Source organism: Anguilla anguilla, chromosome 6 (genome assembly GCF_013347855.1).
Source record: "Anguilla anguilla isolate fAngAng1 chromosome 6, fAngAng1.pri, whole genome shotgun sequence".
Taxonomy (NCBI): domain Eukaryota; kingdom Metazoa; phylum Chordata; class Actinopteri; order Anguilliformes; family Anguillidae; genus Anguilla; species Anguilla anguilla.
Genome location: NC_049206.1, coordinates 41,647,861 through 41,670,626, shown reverse-complemented (window position 1 = coordinate 41,670,626; position 22,766 = coordinate 41,647,861). Strand labels below are relative to the sequence as shown.

The window sequence follows — 22,766 nt, the reverse complement described above, 5'->3', positions numbered from 1 at the left end:
GGAAACCACTTAACCAATAACAGTCTCTCACAATGCATGTTTTCTGTTCTAGTATTAATCGACCTTGTTGTAAAAGGGTTAGCCTTTTGCCCTAGCAGCACGATTTCTGCCAGCCTGGCTTGGCGTGACTGATTCGGCTCATTTGAACCCCGGGTTCTTTTCACGACCGTTTTTTTCCTCGTGTGTCTCAGTCGGCTTTCTCCCCCTCCTCTCGTGCTCCACAGAATCAGTCACTACCAGCAGAGGTTGCAGTCGCTCTACTTCAAGAAGAAGTTCGCCGAGAGGATCGCGGAAATCAAACCCAAAGTGGAAGGTTGGTGTTTCGCCGCACTTTGCCGAGCCTGGCGGCGAAAGTAAAAGTGGTGCTGACAGGAATCCGTGTTGGAATGACGGCTGAGGTACTTGTGGTAGCTGGCTGCCTGCTACAACCACATTGAAACCCTTGCGGTCTTGGCATTTAAAAATAAAGTGAACAAATATCTTTCCATTTGTATTTAAAAGGTTTAAAAGGACTGTTCTGTAAAAACATGGCATTATCATTTTCTATTATTTCAACATTTGATAGCATTATTTTAGATTTTAGACATAGGAGATTTCCAAACCATTTGAATTCCAAACTGTAAAAAGAGGATAAACATTCTTATTGTCCAGGAAATTGTAGGGAGGCTATGGGAAGAGGGAGCCCATTGCAGAACTAGGCAATAAATGCTTGATAGATAGCCAAACACTGGATTCAGGGTTTTATCCAGGTCTATTGCGGGTGACATTTTATTGCTTTTCAGGGAGCAACTGTGCTCAGACGTATAGAATATAAACCATAAATGTGAATGTGATGTTCATATGCACGTTCTATTCCCTGGCGTGGTCTTTAATATGCGGTATATATTTGCTTGATTATTTTTCTTCCGTAAATCTCCTCATGCATTTTCATCTTGTGAAGAGCTTTGCACTCCAAGTTTGCAAAGCAGTCTAAGTAGAAAAAGCACAAATACAATTCATTATTTTTTACGAGCGATCATAGTAGTATAATTGTTATTATTGTTGTCCAGGCTATTAGTATTGTTATTATTATCATCATAAGATTGAATATAAGGAACATTCTCAAGAGGAAAATGCTTAGAAATGGAAACAGGAATGAAGCCTTTTGTGTAATGGTGCAGAAGGGAGATCTTTAGAGGGTGATGTTTGTCCTTCCAGCTCTGGCTAAGGCCTCCAAGGAGATCCTGCAGAGCCGAAACCTGAAGCAGCTGCTGGAGGTGGTGCTGGCTTTCGGAAACTACATGAACAGGGGCCAGAGAGGGAACGCCTACGGCTTCAAGGTGTCGTCACTCAACAAGATCGCCGACACCAAGTCCAGCATCGACAAGTAAGAGATATCCCAGGCCCTCAGTTAAACCCTTTCAGGTTTCAGGGAGGTTCATGGAACAGGGGTACATTACATGGCTAGTATTTTAGAAGACTTTTATTTTATGACCATTTTCTGGAAAATTATTATTGGTTGTTCATCTTGTAGTACATTTAAATTAAGCTTGAATTGTATAGCGTCATATACAACGTCCACAGTCCTGACGAGACTTGTGAGAGTTTGTGAACGTTCAGTAACCCGTGTGTGTCTGTGTGCGTGTGTGTATTTGCAGAAACATCACTCTCTTGCACTACCTGATAACCATCTTGGAACAGAAGTACCCCAAGGTCCAACTGTTCCAGGACGACCTGCAGAACATTCCACAGGCAGCGAAAGTCAAGTGAGTCGAGTCTTTTGGTGATCCCCCCGTAGATACTGCTTTGTGTTGATGGCAGAGTACAGTGTAGTGAAAGAGGACCTAAAGAACCTTGTAGGCTGTGGGGTTTCAGAGGAGGGACGGTACTTCTCAGTACAGAGAAAAACACTTGGGTATGACCACCAAACAAATGGCCACCAAAATATTCACCAGCAGACCTAAGCAGAACCGTGACCATTATTTTCAGAACTTCACCCTGTCTCCATCACCAAATGATTTAACCAATTATATATTTAGTCTTTGTACTGTATTTGATTGGTCGTATCTGTGCATGGACCACATGAGAAAATTATGTTTAAATGTAATGATATTTAGTGAATACATCAATGGGTAACATTTTTTTTAAATATTGCACATGGTCATAGATGGATGGATTTTGTTGTTGAGAACCATCATCCAGCATTGTATTTGGGAACAACTCCCATTTGTAGACAAAATGTAGGCTTTTCTTTTCGGAAGCTTGCTGACTTTGCGGTCATGCAGGTTGTTAAGTGACCAATACTGGGCTGGATAGGCTGTTCTCTCCTTCGTGATAAATTTGGCACAGGGCCACCGCCGCCACCCATCCCTCCCATCCCCCCACATCGTGTGTCAGATTGAAGATGTAGAGTAATTACATTTTAACAAATTATTTGCAGCACCCTCTTTAGGGTTAGGGCTAATTACTGTACCTGGGATTTCTAATACTAAGCCCTGGTTACTCTTGGAACAGTAATAATATCCATAGATATGACAGTGCTTTTGATGATGATCACACCTGAAAATGATTCATTCTGGTGTGGACGTGCTAAGATTTTGGGTGTTTTGTGGCGCTTGAGAGTGGTGCATGACCTTTACTTTCCCCCCCCCCCCCCCCCCCCCCCCCCCAGCATGACAGAGCTGGAGAAGGAGATTGGTAGCCTACGCAGTGGCTTAAAGAACGTGGAGAATGTGAGTAACCGTTTCCCCGACAATCTGACTCCCTAAACCTCCTATTATTCTCTGGTCTAGATGACTGTACATTCCTGGGAATCGTGATCATCTCCTGATCATTGTTCAGAATAGAGTCTGGCAGTATTCAGGTCTGGAAATGTGACAAAGCATGATGATTTCCTTGTAAAACCTATGGCTGTGTGTTCAGTCTTTCTTCTCACTTTTTTAAAAATGATTATGGTTTTGGGCATTTTAAGGTATGTTAAAAATTATGTTCAGTAATTAAACAAATATAGCAATTAAATTGTTGAATTTCTTGCTCAGGTCTTTTAAAATAAGTGTCAAGAATGCATTGTCAAACATTGTCACGACTGAATGCTCCCTGGAATGTCATATTTAAACAGAATGGCTTTGCTGTCTGGATGGTGGGCCTTGTGGTTTTTGATGAAATGTGGTTGCTGATTGATAATGGCACCAAAGAGATCTCAATCTCTTTCCATGTCTTATACCTCTTCTCATTTCTCTTTTTTTTTGTGGTCTCTCACTGACCTATTCCTCACTCCCATTATTCCTGCTTCTCTTTCTGATTTATCTCGCTGACGCTTGCTCTTGCCCTCTTGCTGGCTGTCTTTCACCCCCCTCCACCTCCCTTCTCTTTCCTCTCCCTCCAGGAGCTGGAGTTCCAGCAGAAGCGACCCCAGGAGCCTGGAGATAAGTTTGTGTCTGTGGTGAGCCAGTTCATCACTGTGGCCAGCTTCAGCTTCTCTGACGTGGAGGACTCCCTCCAGGAAGCCAAAGAGCTGGTGAGCGTGAAGCGTTGGAACATCCCACCGCAATACTATCACCCATTTGTGACCTGTCGACTAGACCCAGCACACCTCTGCCACAATGGAATTCTCAGGAACACCCACGGTAGTGCCCAACCCAGGATCTGAACCTGCAAACATCTGGTTGGCGGTCTAGGTCCCTAATCACTGCTCTACGCAGTGAGGCACAGAGACGGACTTCATTTTGACCATAGGCAAACTGCCAGGTCTGCTGACTGACATGTTTTGTCACACTGTGAATACCTTCCAAAAGTGAACTATCCCTTGATAGCTCAGTTGAGCCAAGGGTGTTCTCCTTTACCCCACAGTGTCATTTTATGCTGTTGTCCCAGTGACAATAACACATTACATTACCCTTTAAGTGAACCTGTGAATGAACTATTGAATTGAGTGCCTTTTCCGAGGGAGCCAATGGGGAGCCTTCCTGCTGAAAGGAAAATAAATCAAAGGGGAGATGACCGCCTTTATTTTCCCCAGCTAGCAGGTTATGCTTCCTGTGAGAGGATTATTTACATGGAACATTGCAGTTCAATTGCAGGAACAATATTTTCCATTCTGCCCATTGGATTTGCTTTCTGCAGCAATATAGATTCACATACACTATGTAACCAAAAGTGTGTGGACACCTGACATACAACATCTAATCCAATATTATGAGCATTAATGTGGCGTTGGTCCACCCTTTGCTGCTATAACAACCTCCACTCTTCTAGGAAGGCTTTATACTAGTTGTTGGAGCATTACTGCTGGGATTTGCTTCCATTCAGCCAGAGTAGTATCAGTGAGGACGGGCACTTTTGGGGGTGACAAGGCCTGGCTCGTGGTTGGCTTTCCAATTGATCCCAAAGGTGTTGGATAGGGTTGAGCTCAGGGCTTTGTGTAGGCCAGTCAAGTTCTTCCACACCGTTCCTGATAAAACCTATTTCTATATGGACCTCGCTGTGTACCCGGGGAAGGGGGAAGCACAGAATCATCTAGAACATGATTTGCCTTCACTGGAACTAAGAGGCCTAGCCCAAACCATGAAAAACAGCCCCAGACAAGGGGTGTCCAGATACTTTCTGTCATATAGTGTAGGTTTTGTACACAATATACAAGTACACAGGTCTACTACAAACCAAACAACATATGCATGCATTATATTTTGGTATTTAGCAGATTCTCTTATCCTTATATATTATATCAGTATATATTATATACCTTATATCAGTTCTATATTGTATAGTGGATATTTTACTGGAGAAATTTAAGTTACAGTAAGTTCCTTGCTCACGGGTGTAGCAGTACTGCCAAAGCTGGGAATCATAATTAGCCCAGTAACCTAACCATTGAACTACACTGTCGCCCCATGAATTAAACAAATGGAAATGCCAGACTCTTTCATTTGGGGACCGTGTGGACTTTTCCCCCCCCACATAACAATACCCTACATCTGCACTACCCTTCCTTAGACTTGTCTGCTGTTTGTCTTTTTGGCCAAGATGTGTGTTAATTAGGTTTGATTGAGCTGTTAATCAAATACAAGTATGGCTTCTATGCCCTAACTTCTGTTACAAATAATGAGTTGTCAGATAGGCTTATTGTAATAGAGATGTGCAAGCAAAGAGGCCTCTGTCACTTATTCCTCATTGATTGCAATTTGGATGGTGTCTGGATTTAATTGATCTAATCAGCCCCCCCATCACCCCCCCCCCCCCCTCCCCGCCCTGCAGTTCCAGAAGGCGTTGAGACACTTCGGAGAGGATGCTGGGAAGATGCAACCAGACGAGTTCTTTGGCATCTTCGACCAGTTCCTGCAGTCCTTCGCCGAGGCCAAGCTTGAGAACGAGAACATCAGGAGGCGTAAAGAGGAGGAGGAGCGCAGGGCACGAATGGAGGCTCAGGTTAGCATGCACACGCCTCTCAAACCCAAAAAGGGAGAACCAAGCTCATCCTTAACCACCTTTTCCCTGGTGATGGCTCGGGGGTATCCCCTGGATACTCTATCCCATTTCACCCAACAGGTAGGACCTCTAATGTTGAACACAAGGCTTGCACATGTTAGACAGGTAAAGGTTTCTCCATAATAATAAAAAATAAAAAAAATTCCTAAAGCCATTCAAAGACCTTCCCCATAAATTTATAAGAAAACCTGGTTAATGTACTCCACTAGTCCTCTCCACTATAAAGATTTATGGTAATTTGCTGAACCAGACATCTGTGTTGCATCACTTGGACAGAGTGCCAACCTTGTGCAACCCACACATATATCATCTGACATCATTGTGTGAATTGGATGTCCATAACGCCGGGTCCCTGATCAATTTGCCGTACCTTGAGAGCCGTGTTCCTCCTCACGAATCGGTAAAGAGTAACAGGAGACAGGAAAATGAAACTGAACGCCACGCACGTGCGAAGAAAGAATCCATAAAGAAATCCGTTTTGACAGGGATAATTCACTGCTGTTTGTCCTGTGAGGACATGAACTTCGCCGAGCGTATGGGGAGTAAATCAGCAACTGCTACACCTCAACCAGAAATTTTCCCCCTATGGTCAACTCAATAAACACCACAACAGTTCATATGTACAGTGCATTCAAGGTTGACTGAACCTCTAGGTAGCACAGTGAAAATAAGATGTGCAGGACTCCCAGTTGCTGTATCAATAGCCAAGGCAGAAAACATGCAGGACCCATTACAGCATAGCAACTGTGTGTTGTAAAAAAGGAAAACAATCTTGCTGGTCCATGGAAACACGCATTGAGCAGGTATGGTGTCGTCCCTCATCCATCCATCCATCAAAAAACTATTTTGGTTAGCAGCAATACCATTAGGTTCATTGATTCTGATAGTTTCCATGTGTGTATCCTGGGCCATATGTTCTGGCAAACGACATTTACAGAATGCAGACCGCATGCTGGTCTGATTATGTTCTCCTGGCTTTGAGGGACGCGAGCGCTAGCTTTTCAGTAAACGATGACGCGTTTCTATCTTCCCCCCCAGCTGAAAGAACAGAGGGAGAAAGAGCGCAAAGCCCGCAAGGCCCGGGAGAACGGCGAGGAGGACGGCGAGTTCGATGACCTGGTGTCAGCCCTACGCTCGGGGGAGGTGTTCGACAAGGACCTGTCCAAGATGAAACGCAACCGCAAACGCATCAGCAACCAGGCCACGGAGACGGGCAGGGAGCGGCCGGTCACCAAGCTCAACTTCTGAGGCCACCGGGGACCCCGGACCCCACCCACCAGAGGGACCCAGGCCCAGAGCCACAGCAGACCTCCTTGTGATGCTCATCTCCCCAATCCTCCCCACCCCCCTCATCTTGACCACCCCCACCCCCCCCCCAGAACTGAAACAGAACTGAAAAAATTAAATGAACAGGCTGTTAAATGTTACTCTCTGGTGCAGAAGCACAAAGATGGGCTTCTTTTTTTTTTGTTTCTGTTTTTTTGTCTGTCTGGAAACAGATGACCAAAAATGTTTTTAAAAAGGTAGTAGCTCCATTCCATGAAGCATGGACAGGACATGAAGCAACATAGCAGTCTGCTGTGGGTTTTCAGTGCCCCTTGCTGGTTGCCAAAAAAAACTTATTTAAATGTTATTGATGGTGATTGTTGGTCAGTGGATGTAATGGTGTAACACTATGGTGCTGGCGCACCATATATGGTTGATAATTCAGGACCAGTGGCCTTGGGTCAGGTCATGTGATGACCCCGCCTCCCCCTCCAGGGGAGCATGTATATGGCGCTTCCATTCACCCGAGGCTGTTCTTAACTACAGGGAACCCAGCACAAGACTCCACCCCTGCCCCCTGACTCCACCTGCTATGAAAGGTTCCCCCGTGCTTATAACGGATCTGAACTGATGTGATGTGAACCCCCCCCCCCCCCCCCCCCAATTTGGAACTGTAAGAAGGAAGCACAGAGCCTTTGTGTTTCAACCAGGCTGTGCTGAATGCTACCTGCTAACATTTAAAAACATTCCATGCTGTCAAAAATGACAAGGAGAAGATGAAGGATGTCCACTTTATAACTCTGTATAGTGGCTAAAAACCTGTAATGAACTGAATTTCTATGGTCATTGTAGTTCACATTGGCACCTGCAGTAAAACCAGTCTTTTTTTTAATATGATTCCCAGATTCTTCCTACAACCCTTTTTTTTCTTTCAATGGGACTTTGCAGTCTTACTTTACCACAGGACCTGCTTGAGGGTGTCGAGTATGTTAAAACCAGCAGTGTTCTGCTCATTTGGACGTATATTAAGAGTTCTGGTGCACTGATAAGGGTTAATGGCAGGCCAGGTCCACCACCCTGAAACACTGGTTATCCGTTCTTACTGTAATTCTTCTATGCATCCAAATAAAAATTGTTCCATCTTGTAGCTCAACACTCACAGCAGTATTACAGGAGAAATAAAACCTATTTAAGCGTCGACAGCATCGTGAATTATCCCACCCGTCAGCACTTCCTGTCAAACCGGTGTTCTCTTGAATAAAAGATTTTTCTCAGCTGAGATTGACTGCGACATTTTCATTTGCATACAGCTTTCCACTGACCTTGTCTTATTCAAAAGGGCCTGCTAAAATTATACAGAGAATTGCTCTTTATTTTTAATATATATGCATATAACTTCAGTGTATTTTTTAAAACACCTGCATGGCTGATGTTTATCTGAAAATTGATGGGACGGAGCACCATCTACAGGCCAATCTGCATAACGTCAAGATCTTTCCAGCACATGAATGTTAACATTTTTTATTCAGTACACAAAGCTATTGCTGGCTTTTCTAAAGCACAGACTAACACATATACAAATGGTCGCATGTAAGGTTTTTATTGCATATTGTAATTTACCCACAGACAAGCATCAGCTAATGTGAAATGTGAGGTACCACTTGGAATGGACATTCTTCAGAATCGCTCTGTTGTAACATTGTAACCCTTGCTACCCAACCTTCACTGATTACATCAAATAACTATTTATGCACTGCACTAAGTGGGCAACAGTATGTTTGTCATATGACGACTGACAGTCAGACACTCAAGATAAACAACCAACAATGAGCATAGATTATTGTCAGAGACTTCAGTTAGATTAGATGACATAAGTACAGAGAGTTTAAACTCTATAAAAGCCCATTGGTCAAAGGTTGAAATCCAGGTCCTGTTGGGCTGGGCACATACAAATAAAGCTATGGCAGTATATAACAGATATCCCCTCCAAAATGACTGACATCCTCAATTAATATGAGTATGAATAATATGAATTAATATAAAGAATAAATTGGTGATTAAAATGCATTTTATCAAATGTGTACTGTGTTTTGCAAAATGAAAATTATATAATCTTATTGTGATACCATTGCTAATGAAATGACAGAAAACATAGCAAGAGATCAGAGACCATTCTTCCACGAAGAATATCTCTAGATCCATCCTTGTCCTGGGTCTTCCCTTGTGGACCTTCTTCTTCAGCTCACCCCACATTTTTAAATGGGGTTTAGGGTTTATGTTTAGGACTGGGATAGCCATTGCAAAAGCTTGATTCTGTGGTCAGTTAATCTTTTTGTAGATTTGGAGGAATACTCTGGATCATTATCCAGCTGTAAGATCTGACTGTGACCAAATTAATCTTTTGACAGGGGCAGCCAGATTTTGGTCTTAAATCTCCTGGCACTTGACACAGTCCACGATTCCATGAATTCTAACAAAGTTCCCAAGGCTTTCAGAAGCAAAACGGCCCCACAATGTCATATATTCACCAGCAGAGACAGAGACACCAGAGACAGCAGTGTCTCAGTGGGGATTAGGAGCCCAAATAAAAGCTCCAATGACGTTGAGCCAACTTGCCATTTGACGACAGTAGATGTTTTCTTCTGCCAAGCCTTCATCCAAATGGCTTGCTAACACTGAGGTGGCATCTAACGGTAGTTTTGGAGACTTGATGACCCCAAGATGCTACCAACTTCGGCAATTTTCCAACTGGGATCCCAGGAGAATTTTGTGGCCATTCTCCTGACTGTGTGTAGAGGCAAAACACATTTGCCTTCATGCACATTTTTTTTCCTTTGAATGATTAATTATTCAGTTAATTACACGTTAGATCAACCTTTTAAAAAACATTTATAATTTTTTCATAGCCTTTTTTTCCTCATCTTTACCAAGGGTGCCAACAATTCCAGAGGGCACTGTATGCACATAATCAACCATATAATCTCCCTTTCTACTGTAGTTGTGGACATCTGTCATGACAGATGTTTAGAAGATGAGATAAGCGGAACAAAGCACAGAGCTTTCATGTAGGATTTCAAACTTTCCTTAAGCGAGATCTTACTAACCCCATCAGAATGTGGGGAAGAATATTTCTGTATCGTTTAAATTTTGGGTTTCAACAGAGCAGATACAGGAGAACAAAAGGCTTCATGACCTACAAAGTGGGTGGAGCTGTCACGCACCATCAGCGGCTCGTTGATTTAAACCAATCACGGTGTTTCCCTAGAAAGATAAGCATTTTGATTGTGTCACAGGAGACAGTGATGAACAGCAAGAACAATATAGCCATTTTGTGTCATGAAAAATCACTCTCCCATCGCTTGGCATAAATCAGCCAGGAATCAGTAAGCCTTTTCATTATCTTTGATGTACAAACATATGGGAGTACCTCAATTTTTGACAGGAATTTGACAAGTGTTATTACTGAGCTGTCCAAGACTCTTTTTTTTTTAAATGAAATTTTATAAATGCAAATCAAAATTAAGGAGTAATGTTGACTGAATCCAAGCTACGGTGTTCGCGGCACAGGGAAAATGTACATCAAGGACGGTTTGCAACCCTGCAAAAATGATTCACATGATTACAATTGTTCATGATATGCTTGAAAATATCCACTGTCCTACTTTAGTTTTTCCCCAGTATATATCTGAAGACTGTCGTAGCGGCCAGGGGTTGCCATACTGAGTTCACTTCAGGAGAAAACCACCGCTCAGGTTGTCATCGCCTTCCTGGACGAAGCTTGAAATCCCAGTGTAATGAGCACGGCCAGCGACCTCGACCACGACCGACTTAAACTCGCCGCAGCTGGCTTCCTGAAACAGATAAGCCGCGAAAAGGGGTCAAAAGGTGAACACGAGGAACATGCTTTCAGTATTAAAACAGACGGGGTTCCCGGAGGGGCTGTTACCTGCACCGCTTTGCCGGTGAAGAGGGAGCCGGTGGCCCCGCTCTGAAAGACTCGGGATTGGCCGAGCTGAATCAGACCTCTGTGGTACTGCAAGGCGATGCGGGCGGTCACTCCTGACCCTGTGGGGCTTCGATCAACCTGCCCAGCACCAGACACCAGACATTTATTTCTATTGGCCAAATTTGTAGAGCAAACATTAACAAAATATTGGACGCATTCATGGTATTTAGAATTGCCCGTGGTGTGTTTTTCCACCAAGAACATGTATGCACTGCTTTTAAAGGAAATACTTATCATATGAAAAACTCTGAAGCATTAGATTAATTTAAATGAATACTCTTTACAACACTAAATGCAAAAAAAGTATTTGTGTTTTAGGCCAAAAAAATAACAAAACCATGCATATAAATGGTTGATTGTATGATTTATCTAGTGTTCCTCTAACAGCCACACTTAAAACCAATAAGTTGGGTTGGGATAACAATTTTTGTTATTTTTATTGCTTTTATTGCTTCCAATTCCCAGCTCGAGCTCCTGAACTTCACCGCTACACCATAGCGGATAGATGGCTTCTTAACAAGGCAGAGACATAATAAATAGAAACTATTCAATTTAAGTTAGGGGGGAACAGTCGGGTAAATGTGAATACTCCACATTTACAAGTGGCCAATTATACATAAAAACCTATGTGCCACACATAGATATACAATGTGACATTAGCAGTTTTCCTTATTTAAAAAAAATGGAAAACCACATCACATATTGGTTGCAATGTGGTTTTCAATTCAATTAAAAATCTGACTTTCCAATGAAAATCTGAATTTTTTTAAAGAATCTGCTTGTTTATTCGAGTACCCTTAGTTTGTACCATGTGAACGTGTGAGAAAATGCTGTTCTTGTAAATAATTGTTAGTCTCTGTATGGATGATGTATGTATGTTGCACTCAGGGAAAATTGTTATGCAATTACTGCTCTATTCTTCAAATTATTAAGCACCATTTTTCCATTTCATGCTTATTTATTGAATGTTCTAATTGAATGGTCTTGTTGCTATTGTGATATGCATTTAATATATATATATATATATATATATATATTCCTATGACAACCACTTACTTGCTCTTGATAAATCTAACATATAATTAAATAACTCCAGCTATTAACGGTGAGTACAACACATCACACAAAAAAATATCACTCCTTCAAAATAAAAGTGCAGTAAGAGCAGGACGCCATGGAATGAAGGCACAGAGAGAAATTATCTTATACGGTTTAATTCTGGCCAGTTTGCAGACGGAATGCTCGCTCTCTTCCTCTGAAGAAAGCTTACAGGCAGGCCACAAGCTTCAACATTCCATTTCTGTACACTGGCCAAAAATAAACATTTGAAAGAGAATTAGTCTTGTGCCTCAATTTCACTACACCTCTCCCACTGATCTTTTCTTTTGAAGATGCAGTGATTTTATTTTTCTGTCTGGCACCTCATTACTGGACCATTTGACATGTACGCCCTACCTACTATCAGGTATAACACCTCTGTTACTTAAAATAGTATCTATAATAAAACCTAACGAAATTCATATTATTATCAGAATCGCTGTTTTCTGTACATAGTGTGCCTCTGCACCATGTTTAAAAATGAAATACTAAGGGGAGGATGAGTGTCGCTGTCCACCGGGTGGCTGACAATAAACCCATTCACAAATTCTCCATGTGGTCAGGATTTTGATTCCCCTGCAAGTCGCATTCTGTAGTGTGATCCCAACAGTATGTCTGTTTTTATCGTGTCTGAATAAAGTGGACAAAATACAAAAGGACAGCAGATTGTCTGCTCTCCTTCTCACTAAAATAAATACATAATTAGTAACAGGCAACTCTGCTACAAGCGGCTTCTTCTTACTGTAGAGTTTATATCAGGAGATGTGACCTTTAATGAATCCCCAAATCAGAAATGGAATATTTTGTAGTTAATCGCACGTGACTGATTTCCCTTAGATTCTCTCTGCTGCATCAGTCGATAGCATTTTATTCAATTAAAGCTCCTGACAAGGGAGACGTCACAAAGAGGATTATGCCGGAAATATTTCCAGAGGGGTGGATTATGGGATGAAAGGAGTATTCTCCCTTGGGGAGAAAATCATATGCATACATGTGTATTCCCAGCGAGAGAAATCATCTCTGAGATACAGATGTTCCCAGAGAAGACGGATTGTTCAAAGAAAAGACTATTCCCAGCTGGAGAATCGCACAGATGTATGCTCCCAGTGAGGGAATTCCTCTGGAGAAACAAGCACTCACAGAGAGGGGGATTACAGGAAGAAACCTGTATTCCCACTTTGGTGAATTTGTGAGGGGACGAGTCTGACCTGAGCGTCGGCAAACACGCACACGTTGGCGGTCGGCTCCTCGGAGAACGCGTCCTTTCCGTCGGTGAGGATCGTGCCGTACAGGAACGCCAGGTCTGGGCTGCTGGGGTGGTGGAGCTGAACCTGGGATTGGAAAAACAGGCGCACAGGTCACATCCGTCACATCCCGACCAGTTTTCATCCCATTTACAGGCAGAGCAGCACCTGTCAAATCCCGACCCTGCTTTGATCCTTTTTACTTTCTGTTTACCATCGCTGAGCAAAGCATATAAAAACTCTAATTTGCCCTTTCCTGTAGTACAGCTGTTCCAATTATCATATTTCAGACAGGTGCAAGCTGCACATTTGTGAGAGCTGATTTGTGAGGTGATCATCCTCCTTTCACTGTGAAGCCTCTGTTGAGATTGTAAAAAGTGCTATATAAATAACAATTTGTTATTATTATTACAGGAACAAGCTTATGGGCTTAGCTTCAGAAGTCATTTTGGACGAAAGTATCAGCTAATTGGAGATGATGTTAAAAGAAAAAAAAAAGTCCTCTACCTGAGACTTGACGGCGTTGGTCACCGCGGTGGCGACGTCCACAAGGTCCCGGGTCCTGGACGTCCTCACGTCCAGCCCGAACCTCTCGGCACTGACGAAGGCGTAGAACGCCCCCCCGTAACTTATGTCCACCACCACATCCCCGTGTCCCGGAACAGAAACCGTAACATCTGAAAGGAAGGTAGTGACGAGTGAACAAACCCCAGACTTGGTGGAGGTACTGAGAGCATAGATTGGGGTAGATTGTGGTAATCACAAATGAAAACAATAACTGTGAGAGGAATAAGCAAAACTGTCAAAACGAAAAAAAAATCACGCTTCAATATTAAAATGCCTGTAGTGTGATGGGACCACTAATAGTTTGCAGCTCTTCTGAACCTTCAACTGGGTGCGACCACAATACATTATATCCTCTTTGGTACATGGAAGTCTTTTGATTGGTCCTCAGGAGTTATAGAAAGTATGAAGCGCCACAAATTATGTGATTTATGAAGACACGCGTTCGCAGAATCGCATAGCACACGTGCATGTCAACGGTCAACAGCACAAGTTACTCCACCCAGTATTACACAAGCAGCCTCACATGGAAAAGCTTCAAAGCAATAACATCAATATTCCAATTTCCCATTTGAAAAACTTTGTGGCCAATCTTTGTGTGATTGTTCATTTGTGCGGACAGCAGTTTTGCTCTTGCTTCAAGAATGCATTGGCATTACTCATATTAACCTGCACGGGCCTTTTATGGCAGGCTTTTGGGTGGTTGGTCAGACCCCACAACAGAGACTTCAATCCTGGCTGTTAGAAAGTACTACTCAGTTTCTCTCTGCAGTCTAACTTAAACCCTTAAAGCCCAATGGCCATGAAATTAGACAGCGGTGGTCAACAATAACACTGTCTTAAATTATTGCTTTTATCGATCATTGATAAAAGGTGCAGTGTTATAACCCATATACTGCAGTGTTGTAAAACTGAGACTCTTCACACTTTGGTGCAAAAACTCCTGTCACGATAGGTAAAACCACTTGAGATAACAAAAGAAATAAAAAGGTAATCCCCCTTCCCAAAGAAGGGCTGAAATGGCTACCCAAGGTTGATGATAACGATATTTTATAATTTAAAAAAGCGGTTGCGAATCCTTTTCTTTTAGGGGGTAAACAATTTACCCCCTAAGCCAAAAAAAATTAATCCACTCTTGGTACATAGGCTACGAAACGTTGATGCATTATTTCCCATTGAGCTGAATGCCTTTTCAGAAGCACCTGAAAAAAAAGAATTTTAGTAGAGGTAAATGAAATTCCAAATGCAAAAATTGCAGTTCTTCTAAATAAGCAAGTTCTTACAAACAGCAAAACAAATTTTCAATCAGACCTTCCAGTGCTGAGTAAATCACGCAAAGCAAGGTCCTACCTAGAAAAATTGACCCTCTCTATGATCTACCATCAAGACTCCAGCCCTTGCTAGAAACCCTGGTATATGCTGCAGTCACCTGACAGTCTTGTTTTCTTCAAGAGCATTTCTGCAGCTTTCTAAATTATTTCATGGCCTCCTTCCAGCTGAAATAATCGCTGAGATACTCTATTGCATAACCAGCAACCTCCTGATGAACGGTTTTACAGAACGTATGACATACAGCATTGCGTACGCACCATCTATTTTATAAGGGATTTGTTTATCAGCATATGCCTGCAAAAGCCAAATAATGGCAAGAAAGCATAACAGGAAGACTGAAGAAAATACTGAAAGAATTGGAGAGTGACAAAAGTGGCAGTGATAACAACTGTCACTCTGGACTGGACAGCTTTGACTCTGTAGAAGCAACAGCATACAAAGATGGCTTGGATCCTCTATGCTACTATTAGTTGTGTTACAATGTTATATAGCCTAATTCATTTGTATTAGTATTTCAGTTTTCCTCCAGGTTTTAGGCTCAATATTCTTATTGTGATTATGCTAGACACGTTTATTTGACTTCTGTATGTACTAGTCTTAAATACGTATTTTATGTAGCAAATGTTGTCTTATGTGTGTGCAAATGTAGGCCTGTGTATTTGGCCCCTTACTACCCAGTTCTACAAACAATGATTTGGATGTGCTGTGAGAAATTCGGGAAATACCATGCTCTGGATCTAAATTTTATCTATATTTGAATCTTTATTAGTGCTAGATTAGTTCTCGTGCTTGAACTAAAAGAGCATAGAAAGGATGTGTGTTTATCTATCAATCTATATTATATATATATATATATATATATACACACACATACATATATAAAAATATATGTAAACACACACACACACATATATATATATATATAGTGATAAAGACAAATCACTGCAATAGTGATAAAGGACATTATTGTAAATGGTTTATGATTTGAGGATGTCACCTTGTGGTAAGAAGGCTTGTGTACCTCTATGGCCCTGTGAGCTATGCCAGTGGGAGGAAACTGCTGACAGGCTTGTACCATACCGGACAGATCTAAGGTCAGAGGTCAGACTAAGCACAGCCCAAACAACCGAGTTATTGTAGAGAGCACTACCTGCTGAAATGCATGCCTGTGTGTGTGTGTGTGTGTGTGTGTGTGTGTGTGTGTGTGTGTGAGAGATGCCAAAAGAGAAGTTGCAGCTGGCAAAAGATATGAGCTGCCTCACTCCCCTGTGAAATTTCTCTGTAAGCGTTGATAACTACGGGTTCTCAGAACTGGTTGCCGAATTACTATTATTATTATTATTTGTATTATTATTATTATTATCAGTAGTTGTAGTAGCACATTTAGTAAATATTGTGCATCAAGAATCGGCATCTGTATGTACAAATTCCTGTAATTTCACACAACCACAGTTTGTACATGCAAATTACAGGGCTACTTACAGCTGGTTCCCCATTTCTCCCCTTCCCCCTGACAGTGGAACACAAGTAGGTCAGAGGGCACAGCAAGGGAAGACCAAGTGGTTTGATTGTTCAGCAACTATTATGACTTGGTTGTGTGCACAGAAGCTCTCCAAGACACCTTTTGACTGAAATACAGGGTTTAGCCAAAAAGAGGGAATGCGGTTTGTGTGGTTCCTGAGGGCACCACCCTTGATAGAATTAGCTTCTGGAAGTGGAAGATGGCTGCGGGAAGAAAGATATTCACAATGTTCCAATTTGGAGAGGTTTGATGCCATTTAGAGAGGTTTTGGGGACACTTGGATCCACCATTGGTAAAACACATCAAATTTTAGCGCTTTGTTCAATTGGCTCCCAAAATGTTCCTAGTGTACGATTTGAAACATAAATCTGGTTTTGTCTAATATCACAAGTACATGTAATCACAACAGAATCTTTATTTATTTTGTTTTTTTTCAGAATAAATATTCCCTGTACGTTCATTGAGTGAGACTGTCGGAGGACTGATTTGGTCACTTTGGTACAAATGTGCTTTTTATTTCAAATTGTGAATCATGAGTAGCAGATATTCTAATAAAAAGTCGTGGCTTTGAATTGGTTAAGTGGGGTGGATCTCTTAAATTACCAATAATAAATGTTGCTGTGTAAGCTTCCGTTGCCATCGATCTGAAAAACTAGTGCACTTAATGAGGAAAACAAGCACATACCGACCTGTTCGAAAAGCAAACGCAGGCACACTATGAAACCGCACGCCTCCTGTTTTCCCGTCAGCATATTCGACAAAAGCCTTCACCAACCCACACGGGCAGTGGATGTTCACCTGCGTCTCGGGTGAAACTGGCGCTTTAATAAGGCCATAGTCCACCGCAAATCGGCCAAGCGCAATAACAGCATGGCCGCACATAGTGCTGTAACCCTGGTTGTGCATGAAGAGCACCCCCAGGTCTGCTTCGCCAATCTCGCTCTGCACAATCAAGGCGCCATACATGTCATAATGACCCCTTGGCTCGAACATGAGTACTTTCCGGAGATGGTCCAGGTTCTCCCGGACGTAGCGCCGTTTAGCGAGGACGCCGTCTCCCATCAACTCCGGATACCCGCTCATGATGATCCGCAGCGGTTCTCCCCCCGTATGCATGTCAACCACTGACAAGACCGGGCCTTCGTGGGGCGGAAACTTGGTCGCGTCCATTGCCATTACCTGCTAAAATCAAACCGATGGCATACAATCACGTTTAGGCTACATACTGAACCATTGCCACAGGTTATGAAACTATATAACGGTAGACGTTAGGAACAAGTCGCTTACAACATAAGCAAAGTTCCCATATGATAAGTGAACACAATTCAATCATTATGAGCGGAACGACCGAACTGAAACTAAACCCTTAAAATATATTTCGCACAAAGGAAAAGGGTAAAGGTTAATTACTACAAATAATAGCTGATTTAACTTAAGACAGCGGTTAATGCAAATAAAAAACCCCGAAATCAAGATTTCGCTTTTATTAACTTAATTCAACACTTAACGTCTTTTTATTTCAGTGCTTCATCAAAACGTAGCAAATGCACCCTGTTGCAAAGATGCAATCAAGCACCATTGTAGCTACTTGCAAATGAGAGTGATTCGTGCAGGAGTGTCTGTCAATGTGTTTACTTACTTTCGTAGCGAGCTTTCACCAAGTTAGAAAGTTAGCGTTCATATATTTTTGGGAGGTTTTGTAGACCGCTTGAGAAAAATAAGTATTCTACAAAGATGTGCTTTATTTATTTTTCTAAAAACTGACAGTTAAACTAGTGTTACTTTAAATAACACTGTAACTGCAGAGACTGAACCATGAAATTCTTGTCTTCCTCTACTGAAGTTTGAAAGTCTGAACGCCCATGTGGTACACTGCCGCCCCCTAAAGTAAGGATGGCCAGAAATACTACACAGGCAGTCAAATGTAGTTTGTTTACTGCTTTTGTATTTAAACCTGAAAAGTAGCAAACTCTCTGTGCTGCATAGGTATATAAGGCATGCCTCGCTAACGTGTAACTTCGCAAGTAATGGTCTGATATTTAATGTCAAATTTTGTGAGGGAAGCGGGTCAACCAATGAAGAATATACATTGTATACTGAGCTGCCAGAAGGGGGCAGTGTATACCAAATATTTATTCCATTGAGAGACTGCGGCGCCTGTCTTTACAAATATTGCATTATGACCAAGACATTAAGACAAATTAAATTTGCAATTTGAACTAGGGGGTAAATCTTTAATATGTAGCATTTTTATATTGGGCGGTTGCGGATCTCCTCCTGGACCTAAATGAACACATTTCACGGTGTAATTAAAACAAAAAATGTGGAAGTGGAAATTGGATTAATCTCCGCATGTTAAACTAATCCAGTAAACCATGCCACCCTGCTGACAAAGCACATTGTTTTCCAAAACATTCAGATGGAGACTAACCCGCTTTTATGTGCGTTCATTTGCGGAGACCCGTGGGTTGATATCGCTTTCGACAGCAAAGATGTCAAACTGATTTCCTCGAGGGGTTGTGTACGTACGATGCTTTCTGTTCCAACCAATTACTCTGGCTCAATTAATTAGTGGTTCACATTTTCACAGAAATCTGGCCTAAAATGTAATGCATTGAGTATTTTAATATAGGGATCATGTGTGCAGTCTTCGGCTGATCATTTGTCGAAACAATGTGGCGGTAGGCCTATTATTTATTTGGCATGCAAATACGCATCTTCAGGGCGGGAAACAGACAGCATCTTATTCATCACATATTATACTACAATTCATGTTACGTACTGAGCTCAAATCAGCATTGTACCGTCTGGGAATAATGAGAAGAGCTTTTCTGTTACAATCCCAGTGCCTTAACCACTGCCCCAAATTGCTCTTAGAGTAAATGATTGGGTTAATCAAGTCATTAGTAACAAGCATTGGAGAAAATCTCAACATGCGGGCAAGTTCCCCAGCAACTCGAGTTTGCATGCTTGCGATACAGGGCCTTTGATGAAAAAAGAGGGATTTATTCATCAAGGCTGGGGGCTTTGGATGTACAGATCACATTAATACTGTTGTGCAGTTGCTTCTCTGTGTGGATTTGCAGATCTGCTCCAGAGAATTATTGTGACATTAGCATAACATCCTGGGCTTTTTAACAGCTTTAGAAAATACCCAACAGGGCCACAGATCTGAAGGTAGTAGCCTAAATAGCTGCATAGTCCTGAATTACTAGGACACTTTGCAATTCAGCAAACTCACCATATTTAGAACAATTCCATGAGCACTAGCTCAGAAGCAAAATATGTTTCTGTTCATTTTTTTTAAAATAGCATTTATCACTGGAAAGTAAAGTACAGTCCGTACAGACCCAGGTGTCCCGTGGCTATGTCTGCACGATGCAAACTACAGCAGAACTCGCAGTCCTGTGGGTTCCAAGTACCTGTGTTACTGCGTGTGATACCCTGCGATTCTCCGCCAGCGCCAAGTGTGATGCAAGGAGAGAACAGAGAAAATGTTACAAAACCCTTTTCCTGTTCAGCCTGTCGCCCCGAGCTGGTCAGAGAGATGGCTCCATCCATATACTTCTCACCGTTGAAAAGGTGAGAGCCCCTCCTAAACTTCGTGATTCAGTGCACATTGCGGCGGCCTCGAAGGGTCATCATCCACGAGCCGGTGGAGTGAAGTTGCGAGAGATTAAAGGTTTAGCCAGTGCCGTCGGCACGGTCACTTCCCTCAGTGGCCGAGTGCATTTAGTTTGCTAACCTGCCAGGCAATCAGATTAGGAGGAGAGCAAAGGCACCTTTGAATAGGTTGTGTAAATGTCACAGCATTGTTTAATTACGGACTGGCTGAGTTTAGATGCGTGTCTGCAGTAATTAATCTTCGGACGGGCAGCTCGAGGTCCACCAAAAGGCTGTTAGCTTTCGAAATGAGGACATTTGTTGTTTATCGACACATTGTGGGACTGAATTAAGTTGTTTTTTTGTTTGGTGACAATCCGGGGTGGATATTTTGGTTATGTTCTTATCATCCCAATGACCATTTTAAGGGATTGCAAAGGTAAATCCGTGAATAGCTTCAGACTACACGGTATGGGCTTATTATGGTATGTATTAAGCTTCGGTAGCAGTACGAGAAATCAATTGCATTGTAATTTTTACTTATATCAGTCTAATAATTTCCATCTATTCCTATGTGGGGATAGTTCAATGTTTTAACGAGCTCTGAGCTATTGGGTCTAGGTCCATCATGACATTATGAAGGACCTGGCATTATGGTCAATAAATGTTTTATTCTCATTGCATATCTCTTCCCATTGTTTGAGGCAAATAAAATTATAGTTTTTAAGTCCCGCTCACGGCAAAAAAGTGACTGTGCCTAGGAAGTTTTTTGAAACAATGGGATTTCCCATAGAGGAAAAATTGTCAAATCTTCTCATGAGCAAACAACTACAAAACCTCTCTCTCCAAATGATGTGTTTTGCATATCAGTTGAATGTAAAAAAATATATTTTAAAAATTTTACCCTCAGATTTATGGTATTATTTTAAAAAAAACTACACTTCTTTGCCAAAGAGAATCATTGTCCAGATTATCAATAGGGATTTGTAGTTAGCTGTAGTTATTTGCTATTTTTCTGCTCGGTCTCCCTTCTTCTCCAACCAACTCTTTCTCAACCCTTCTCCATCCCTTTGTGGTGGTGCTACCTAGCTGCCTGGCTAGCTAGGCTAGTTGTATTACTCCTACAGCTATAGAGCTTTAGTTTTCATTTTGTTATCCTTATTTTGTTTTGTTTCATTGCCAAGCCTCCCTTTGCATTGCAAGCAATGCCAAATTCACCCGTGCATGTGCACTCCACGGATGCACAAACATAGAGGATAAGGTTGAGAGCAACATTATGGTGTCATTTTTTTCAGTTTCCTAAGAAGGATCCAATTCAGAAAAAAATGGGTGCTGTTTTTGAAAAGCTGTGGCTGCACTGGCACGAACGCCCGCTTGTGCAGTGACCATTTCACAGAATTGGACAACTTTCAAAATTATAACCGGAGACTTATTGGCTTGGCCAAATTCCTCCAAATTGATGCTGGGGCTGTTTCCAGCTGAGCCGGTTGAGGCTCCTATTCTGGCTCGTACATATACGGCGGTATATGCCTGATTGCACTCGCAGCCATGAAGCCCTCTGTCATTCCCTATAGATAGATGTAGCCATGCTAGCCACGTGTGTTCATTTACTTGTGGCTGGTATATTTTGGGAAGAGTTGAGGGGGGAGGTTGGTAGGCCGGGCGGTCCCCACCACACCCATACTATCCTGAGGTTTTTTTTTTTCAATCCAGATTTTAAGTCCAACTTGAAATGTGTGCTATTATTATTATTGACTTTACTTTGAATTGATATTTGGCGGATGTGTAGTGGATAAATCCCTCTGTGATAATTAATGGTTATTTTAACTATTTTCAGCCCCTTTACAGTCACTTTTAATTAGAGACTGGTGGCCAATTATAAACATTTTATAATTAACAGACTGAGAGGGACAGGGGGTTAATTTGTACATGTAGGTTCTGTGATTGAATATTGATATACCAACATCTGAACCACACTTTATTTTGTCCAAGCACTGCATTACTCCAGTCCTTCTTGCAAGGAGATTTGCATTCATTCACTCTTTCAAACACAGTATATATAAAAAAAAAAACGTTTGTCTACAGCATTGGAAGCATGACTTATTCAGCCATTAAATATCATGACATGTTTTTATATATAATTAAAAACCATATACAGCTGAACATGTGTTTCTTCAATTTCTCACAGGGGCAGTAGCCGTGACTGACAAGATAATCAACCTATGGTTACCTTCTGGCTACCAGGGAAGTTTCTTAATCACATAAGTGCTACATGGGGGAGGGTCCCCCCCAAGAATTGACCCACGGGCATTTCCTCCTGCGTTGAGAATTCTGTCAATTAATTTTGTTTCGGCCTGTGATGCTCTGTGAGCCAAACCCTCTGACCAATGAGCAGACAGTGCTGCCATTCTCTTGGACACTTACATAGCATTTTCACTCTTTCAGTTCGCATTTCTCAATAGAAGGGATAATAGGTTGTTAATGATGTTAAAAATGTGTATGATCCACACTTCCCCAAATGTATGTTGCTCATTGGATAGTAACAAGGGCAAATTTTAAAATAACTCAGAAATGAAGTGATGTCGGAGGTCTGAACCATTCAATACCATTTAGAAAACGGCAAAATGAGTTTTCATCAACACAATAATTTTTGGCTCGACCGCAGCAG

At 41.9% G+C, this 22,766-nt stretch overlaps 2 protein-coding genes across 6 annotated transcripts in view; one reads left to right on the top strand and one right to left on the bottom strand.

The window, feature by feature from the left end:
• LOC118229932 (disheveled-associated activator of morphogenesis 1-like) overlaps window positions 1-8,005 on the top strand; it is a 63,572-nt gene extending 55,567 nt beyond the window's left edge. For all 4 annotated transcript variants that reach the window (XM_035422482.1, XM_035422481.1, XM_035422479.1 and 1 more), the window contains 7 exons: window positions 225-313; window positions 1,198-1,366; window positions 1,638-1,745; window positions 2,651-2,711; window positions 3,365-3,496; window positions 5,233-5,403; window positions 6,502-8,005. In XM_035422482.1, the coding sequence (XP_035278373.1) occupies window positions 225-313; window positions 1,198-1,366; window positions 1,638-1,745; window positions 2,651-2,711; window positions 3,365-3,496; window positions 5,233-5,403; window positions 6,502-6,711 (940 nt within the window). In that variant the 3' untranslated portion in view covers window positions 6,712-8,005. The remainder of the gene's footprint in view (window positions 1-224; window positions 314-1,197; window positions 1,367-1,637; window positions 1,746-2,650; window positions 2,712-3,364; window positions 3,497-5,232; window positions 5,404-6,501) is intronic.
• Window positions 8,006-8,234: 229 nt separating this feature from the next.
• Window positions 8,235-18,336, bottom strand: LOC118229933 (trans-L-3-hydroxyproline dehydratase). Of its 2 annotated transcripts, XM_035422484.1 has the most exons (6): window positions 18,135-18,336; window positions 17,185-17,677; window positions 13,585-13,754; window positions 13,042-13,164; window positions 10,676-10,813; window positions 8,235-10,580 (listed from the first exon to the last, which is right to left on the bottom strand). In XM_035422484.1, exons 2-6 carry the CDS (start codon window positions 17,669-17,671, stop codon window positions 10,455-10,457), a joined length of 1,044 nt encoding a protein of 347 aa, XP_035278375.1. In that variant the 5' UTR covers window positions 17,672-17,677; window positions 18,135-18,336; the 3' UTR covers window positions 8,235-10,454. The 2 variants fall into 2 exon arrangements, with proteins under 2 accessions (XP_035278375.1, XP_035278376.1); XM_035422485.1 differs by lacking the exon at window positions 18,135-18,336 and having other exon boundaries at window positions 17,181-17,397.
• Window positions 18,337-22,766: the final 4,430 nt, after the last annotated feature.